Source organism: Physeter macrocephalus, chromosome 14 (genome assembly GCF_002837175.3).
Source record: "Physeter macrocephalus isolate SW-GA chromosome 14, ASM283717v5, whole genome shotgun sequence".
NCBI lineage: Eukaryota > Metazoa > Chordata > Mammalia > Artiodactyla > Physeteridae > Physeter > Physeter macrocephalus.
The window spans coordinates 90,848,856-90,857,042 of NC_041227.1; the positions used below are offsets into that span (position 1 = coordinate 90,848,856).

General features: G+C 48.5%; 1 protein-coding gene across 5 annotated transcripts in view; it reads right to left on the reverse strand.

Moving 5' to 3' along the window:
- Positions 1 to 4,875: 4,875 nt before the first annotated feature.
- Positions 4,876 to 8,187, reverse strand: part of KIAA0753 (KIAA0753 ortholog) — a 55,691-nt gene continuing 52,379 nt past the window's right edge. For 4 of the 5 annotated variants that reach the window (XM_024127690.3, XM_028498810.2, XM_028498808.2 and 1 more), the window contains one exon: positions 4,876 to 6,268. In XM_024127690.3, coding sequence (XP_023983458.1) covers positions 6,151 to 6,268 — 118 coding nt within the window. In that variant the 3' untranslated portion in view covers positions 4,876 to 6,150. The remainder of the gene's footprint in view (positions 6,269 to 8,187) is intronic. The other variant, XM_024127689.3, reaches the window with a different exon arrangement.

Sequence of the window (8,187 nt, forward strand, 5' to 3'; positions counted from 1 at the left end):
GGTTCTGGGGGAGGAGCCTGAGCGGCAGGCAGGATGCCAGGGCCCAGGGGGTCCACTGCGGTACACTGGGAAGAGCCCAGATTTGTAAGCAGACCCAGAACCACTGTCTCGCTGGGAAAATCTCCTTCTCACTTGGCTTCAGTTTTATCTGTAAAACAGGTTAATCATCTCCATTTCAGTTTAGCGTGAGAATCAAATGAGATCGTGTAAATAAAGCACCTACCTGGTCAGCACTCAAGCGGTGGATAATTATCATTACTCTGTGGGCTGAGTTCTGGGGAGGGTTCAGCCCCAGCAGGAGCGCAGGGGATGAGGGAGGCAGATCATGGAAACCGAGGCAGCAGCTCAGCTCTGGGCAGTGGGGATGCTGTGCCAGGAAGGTGGGAGATGCATCTTAGTCATCTCTGTAGGCCCCAAACTAAGCCTAGTGCCTGGCAGAGTGCAGGACCGTAGCAAGTATTTTTAAATGCAGATTCCACTTACATCTACTAAGACTTTCTAGACCATCTAAGAATCATCTGCTTGAGAGAAAGACCAAACGGTGTCACAGAATGGAAAGGTTACTAGGTCTGAAGTCAAAAGACGCAGACTTGAGTTTTGGTTCTGTCACTGTGTGTCCGTATGACCTCTTCATTTCTGTAGACCTCAATTTTTTCATCTGCAAAACAAGGCTAGTAATACCTCATCCGCCTGCCCCTTAAGGATGTGGTCCAGTTCAGAAGGTTCTGGTGGCACCGGGAGCCCTAGAGCAAGCGTGCAGGATCACTGTCCACGGTGCAGTTAGTCCCGTGGCCAAAAGGGACATCTCTCTGAGGTGGCCCAGGGGGATAAGCTGGAGGGGGAACCAGGTGCGTGGCTCAGGGCAGCCAAAGGAATGGCTAAGTGCTGCCGAGTGTTTGGCTTCGAGGGCAAAAAGGCGAGAAGAGACACAGGGCTGTAGGCAGGAAGAACACAACAGGAGCAAAGAGGCAAGGAGAGCACTTCAGAAAGAAGGCTGTGAAAACAGCCACAAGCTTCCCCCTCCTAAGTCCTCAGTGACAAACCTAAGAGTGAACACTTGCTGAGCACTTACTATCCGCCAGGTGCTCTTCTCAATGTTTGCAAGGATTGTTTCCCGTAATCCACACAGTGACCCTGGGTGGATACTACTGTTATCCCCATTTCACAGGTTAGGAAACTGAGGCATGGAGGTCCCAGGAGATTTTAACTCGTGGCTCACATTCTTAAGCAGTCCGTGTTACTGCTGGTACACAAAGCAGGGTGGCTACAGTGACTGAAAGAGAGAAGGGAATGTATTGAAAGGCATTTTGTGAATTGTAAAGTGCTGAGTAGATGTGGGATGGGGTTAAACCCCAAATATTCACTTAACCTCTCTCGGCCTCTCAGTAACTCTCCAAGAACGGTGTGTTGAACAATCGTGGCTAAGGAGAACCATGCTTCCTCCTGAGCCTGGCCCTGGAGCTCGGTCTGTAGAGGCCATAAAGGCAAGTGGCTGCACAGGTGCTGGTGGCCAGCCTCATCTCCCCAGCTCTCTGGACTCCCAGCCTCCCATGCCATCTCGAGGAATCGTCTGCTGGGGGCCTCCTAGGTAATTCAGCCCAGGCTTAGGGAACCCTGGAGCTGTGAGTAGGTGGCAGAGCCCAAGTGTCCAGGATCTAATCGCAGTGTGTCAGAGCCGGACGCTGCTGGAATTCTCCCATTCCCAAATGGGATGCTGGGCGTGGATAGAGACAGAGCGAGCTTCTAGACACAGGCACGGAGACCACAAGTGGGAGGCCTTAGGCTGACCTCACCCACACCCAAGGGAAGACAGGGAAACAGTGTGTGGATGGAAGATTCCAGGGAGACAACCAGGGCAGAAGGGAAATGCTTCTGGTCCAGGGAGGGGGCAGTGAGGGAGGCTGGGGAGGGGAGGGAGAGGAACGGCACAGGTGCGAAGACACGCCCAGAGGGGGTGCCGAGGGGCCCGGGGGAGGGCTGCAATGGAAGCAAAGGGAGACAGAGCCTGGGGAGGCCAAGGCTGTGACAGAGGGGCTCTGGGAGAGGGTGACTTCTCTTGGATCCAGAGCAGAATGGGAGGGGAGCAGCCCCTCAGTCAGCCCCCGGCAGAGCTGGGGCCCAGAGAAGGGTAGGAGGCGCAGGCGTCTTACTCATTTCATGGCGGCGGGACACGGAGGAGCCCAACCTCCGGACACCCGCTGGGGCATGGGGGTGGCGGGGGTCTGACTCAGTGGCGGGAAGGGATGGACTCAGCCACAGGAAAAGTCCAGCTGGGTGGATGGAAAGTCAGCCAGAAAAAAAGGTGCGAGGCAGCAGGTCTGGTTCGAGAAAAGTCGATCAGGGTTACCAGGCAGATGGAGCACAGAAACAGCTAAGGGGACTCTAGGAAGAGCAGCAGATAAAGGGGGTTCATCAGAGAGGGTGGGGGCAACTTCGGGGCTCCCTGCTCCAGGCTGAGGGTCAGAGGCCACACTTGAGGCTCTGGGAAGACTGGTGAGAGCAGAGCAGGCCCCGTATCACAGGAACAGGGCCCTGGGCGGGCTGCCAAGAGGGACCTAGATCCGGAGCCACAAAGCAAAGAGGAGGCCTGGCCACACAGCCAGCCCAGAGTCATTATCAGAGCTGCGAGCCTGGTCAGGGTGGGACCCGCACTGATGGACGAGGTGACTGAGATCGCTTGGGCCTGCCAGCCAGCCCGGGGCCCGACACGGGATTCCCTGGGGCTCTGACCGAAGGAAGCCCTCAGCACGTCTGGTGGAAGCCCTTCCAGGACAGCCCGCGTTATTAGGGTCAACCAACTAATAAACAGATGAGCGTTCTCTGCTCTTGAACCTGCAGAGCCGAATGGGAGAGGCCACTATTTAGGAAGATAGCGGTCACACCGCTGCCTTCCTGCTGCTTCTCACGAGCCCCAACAACCGAGAGCTCTCCAGCCCGCTGGCCCTCCCGAAGGGCGCTCCTGCGGTGACGCGTGCGTGGTGAGCAGACACCCCTGATTTACAGGGTTTGCGGGGAATTCTCATCACTCCCTCAAGTTGCTAAAACAGAGTTCCTCAGAAACATTCAAGAGTTAAGGAAACCTACACGGCACCACAGAGAAAACCGGAAGCTTTCCGACCGGGCTTAGAGCGCCTTCCTCTCCTCTGGGCCCTGGGGGCTTCGCTCAGGCGCTCCCTTTTGCCTTCCAGACCCACCAGTGCACAGCTCATGCCTCCTCCAGGCACTGCCTCTGGCCGCCCACTCCCTGCACACACACTCCCCTCAATTTCAGGGAAGCAGGAGCTGTGAGCCAAGGAAGGGAGGGAGGAGAGGCAGAAGGGTGCTCTTCACCATCTCCCCTCCGACCCCCAGCACCTACGGCAGAGGGGGAAGGGGCCCCAGCACCAAGGCAGTCATTCCTGCGGTCCCCCATTCACTCCTCTGCCCTCCGCCCGAGCCCTGGGCCCCCCGCCAAGCCCGCTCGGCGGCAGTTCTGGAAGTTCTGAGTTGGAATCCCTGATGCATCGGCACCTCGGAGATGGGATCTGCAGCTCCTCACAGGTGACATCCTACCTCAGGTCACAAAAGATTAACAGAGATTTCTGTGGACTCTGCAGAGATGTGATAGAACCCCCATCCAAAACCAAAACCGACCCCAGGAAAAAATGTGCCTTCCTTCTTTCATTAACTCAAAAGAATTTACTGAGCACTAATAACTACATGCTGGGCAGAGGCCTTGCCCTCAAGGAGCTGGTACAGACTAGAGGCAAGCATGTAAACAGGTAAGACCCCCTAGGGCCAGAGCTGTGAAGCTGGACAGATCAGGAATTTCAGCATGTCCGTCCATTGAGACAGCCTACGTAACACAGAAATACTGAACTCACGCATTTCTCTGTTTCTGAAAATAACGCATGAATAGGTCAGGAGAAAACTGGAGGGGATTAGAGAATAACCAATACAGGATCAGCCTTTGCTCATGAAGAACAAAAATTCTAGAGGTCTGGGATAATTGCAAGGCGATAAGCAGGAAAACTTATATTTTAAGGATTCAACTTCCATTTTCAAATGAAAGTTTTTATTTCTTGCAATTTATTTTTGCATCTTTGGAGAATGCTTTGGCCGACGAGGTTCACTGTGGGCCTGGGCAGACACAGAGGTAGGTGTAAGCCTCACCCATAGGAGTCAGAGACAAGGAGACCCAGCTTGTGGGAGGAGCAGGAGAGATACTGGAAAGATCTGCAAGCAAAGGAGTCTGGACTTGACTCTTCAGCAGATAGGAGGTGCTTAGGAAAGGACTGCTCCAGACAACAGCATCTAAGACATGTTGAGCAGACACAGGAAGAGGCAGGAGAATGCACTTGAGTGAACTCTCAAAACTCTGACACCTATCTTTATGGGAGTAAGTGAATCCAGGACCACGGTGCTGCTGAATATAGGCTTATGTGAACAAATTATTTCCCCATTCTGTGCCTCATTTGATTCATCTACAAAATGGGAATAATAATGGTATCTACCACACGCAGATATGAGGATTAAATAAGTTAATACAGGGAAGGCATTTAGAGCTATGCCTGGTACATAGTATGTGCTCAATAAAATGTTAGCTTTTATTATCATTCCTTTCTTTCTAGGGGTGGTGAGAGGTGGCAAATAATCCACTGTGCTCATATTAAACATAAAAGTATTCTCAGTGGTTTCTGTAAATCACATTTCACTTTGCCTGGATAAAAAAAAGATGTAAATTTTTTCAAACCGACATGTACATACTTTAAAATATTGTTTATTTAAAAAATGAGCACAGTAAAAACTGCCACACAAATTATCAATAACAGACACTCCTATCAAGTGTACATATATAACCCCTCAAATAGAGGACCTTTAATTTCCCTTGAAGCCTTTTAAATTCTGAGTTTATATAAAATTAAGCAGGAAAACATTAACATTAAACAAAAATCAATTTTGCACAAATAAGTGTGATCAAGCAGCTTAAATTATCACCTGAAATACTTGTACTTCAGAGAAAAATCCCAGATGACTACACTATACGTGCTATAAAAGGATTCACATTATTCTGTGGGGTATGTCTCACGTCACTTGTTCTCCATATTTCTTTCACCAAGCCCCAGGCAAAAAAGTGAGGGAAACTTTTTCGAGGCAGTGGCCTTATTTTATACACATTCCTTTTCTTTTTCTGAATCCAGAGTTTCTGAAAACACAGAGGCTTTTCTCTTGATAAAATATGACTTATAAGATGTTCGAGGACCAAGCTATTGTGGTTCTTAAAGTTTCTTCCTTTCTTGGGGGAGACCCTGTGGTCTTCACACTATCCAGATCTGTTTTCTCCTCCCACACAGGCTCCCTTTTGGTGTGGAAACATAGCAACTTGTGACCTCAGCAGAGAGGGGGGTGAGCTCTGTACCTCTGACCAGGCCCCAGAGAAGGCTGGCCTCTCCTGATGTCCTCAAACTTCTTCAGAATTCAGAGTTCTGTATATCAGAATATGTCAACCCACAGCGACAAAAGACTTGAGGAACTCAAAATGTGAAGAAGCACCTAGCAAATGAGAATTAGAGAAACGTGCGTTTATCGTTGTACACAGATAAATGCTGGCTTCCCATTTTAATGATGGAGCAGAGTTTTGGCAGCATAACTAAGTCCTGTGCTTGACACAAGTCTGTAACCCGGCAGGACAGGTGTCCTGGTAGGAAACTGTCAAAGAAGCAAACACGAGCCAGGTGATGGGACCAGAGAGTAATTGCACTTGTGCTGGCATCAAGGCCACCCACAGATCAACAGCAACTTGAATCCCTGTGTGAAACAGACTTATCTGTTATCTTTCAAAATGCTCTGATCACCAAACTGAGCCAGTGTAATGAACATGGTATTTCAATGGGAAAATTATACATTCAGAAAACATTATACTGTCATAATTGATTCACGTTTCCTGGGCACTGATAAATATAACACATTCCATCAGAAACTACCAGAACCATTGCTCTGACAATGAGAAGATGCAAAGTGAGGATGGCCTCACTGGCACTTCCTTCCTTTCCGTGGGAAGCACCTTCTGGGCCTGGATGGACAGCTGAGGACAAAGATTTCCTGTGGCTAGTAGAAAGGGTGGTGCCATCCCCTCACCAGTGACACTGGGGGCACCGCCTTGGAGAGCCTTTACGTAGCCGCCTCCAAGAATTCTGAGGTGAACACAGCTTCTGCATAATCTTCACACACATCCTGAAGTTCAGCAGCCACGGCCCCCAGAGCTTCATCTACAAGCTCTTCTGCAAAGCTGGAAGACAAACAACACAGCTAAAGGTACATACAGCCAGGCATGGGAGCCATCCTGTTACTCAGCTGAGGAACTTACCAAGTCACTTCTAAGATTTAAATGGAAACTCAAAAGGCCAAGAATAGCCAAGATAATTTTAAAGAAGAAAAACAAGGTGAGAAGCCTGGCTTTCCTAGACAGTAAGATGGTGGTGCTGAGACCCCAAAGTCAGGCTAGAGGGAGGGGCCTGTAATACACACAGGGCAGACCTCACCCTTGAGATGGTTGAAACCAGAGGTGACTGGAAACTAACTAGCTGCAACCCAGCCCCAATCCAGATCTACCTCCTACAGCTGCCCAACTGCCTGACAGAGAAAAGGGTGTGGGTCTTCTCTGTGGCACGGGGGGCAGGAAATTCCAGGTTTCTCTCAACACACACATACACACACACCCATACGCACACACATTTTCCCGCCTCCAAACTGTTTGAGAGTAAGTTGCAGACTTGATATCCCTCAGGTACTTCTGGGTACATTTCCTGAAAACAAGGACATTCTCTTAAATAACCCTGATACACTTATAAAAATCTTAACATTAACACGGATACAATACTATTATCTAATCTTACCTACAGACCTTTTTCAAATTTTTGCCAACTGTCCAAAAAATGTCTTTTAAAAGAAAACATTTTCTAGTCCAGGATTCAATGCAGGATCACATGTTGCATTCAGCGGCCACATCTCTTTAGTCTATTTTCATCTAGAATCGTTCTTCAATCTTTGTCTTTCGTGACCTTAACATTTCTTGAAGAGTAAAGCCTATTTTTTGTTTTGTTTTAGAATGTCCCTCAATTTGGGTTTGTCAGGTTCAGGTTCTACATTCTGGGGACAGATGTCCAGAAGGGATACTGTGTCCCTCAATACATCTATTTGTCTTACTACGATAAGTGCTAATTTCTATCACACAGTTACGCTGATGTCTGCCAGGTTTCTCCCTTGTAAAGTCACTATTTTCCCTTTGTTATTAATACTTATATTGCAGGGAGATACTTTGAGACTATGTAAATATCCTGTTTCTCATCAAACTTGCTGAATCAATTATTACAGGGTTGCCCACACTGATTTTCTAATTCTGTCATTCCCAACTACATGGAAGAGCTTCCCCTCCTCTATTACTTATCTATGTATTTATATCGGCTTGGCCTTACACATTCTTATTTTATTCAACAGTTTGTAATCTGTTTCTATTATTACTTATTTTGATACTCAAAGTATCCCAGATTGGCCTGTAGGAGCCCCTTCAAGCCAGCTCCCAGGTCCTCTTGACATGTCCCCATCATTCTTTGAACACTTCCTTTCTGCCACCAGATGGATGTTTCAGCCTCATCTTACATTTTCCCAGCCCCAGTCTTGGAATCGGCTATTTCTCCAAGGAGCCCTGGTACCTTTTCATGGAGAAGAGTATTTAGAAACCAAAATCTAAGTACTAAGTGTGTTCACTGCTACTAAGTGGGCCATCACTTCTAGGCCCTCTCAGCAGATAGACTCGGACAGACAAACAGACACATAGACACACACCCCATGTCTATTTCTATATCTATCAAAAACCATAAACTCAGAATACCTCCAATCCCACTTCAAAACAGGGGATTCATTCTAGCCTTCCCCCAGAAACCTGGCTCTCATTATTCACAATATACTTATTTACTTGATCAACCCTAAAATATAGAGAAAGTAGTTTTAGAATTGTTAACCCATGCTGCTGGGTAAAAGAAACCTACTTATTAGAATCGAATATGTGTTTACAGCCTTTTTGTCCTTAGCCAGAAGGTACAGAGTCAAAATACTGCATTCAAAAGTAACTCAGGGCTTCCGTGGTGGCGCAGTGGTTGGGAGTCCGCCTGCCGATGCAGGGGACACGGGTTCGTGCCCCGGTCCGGG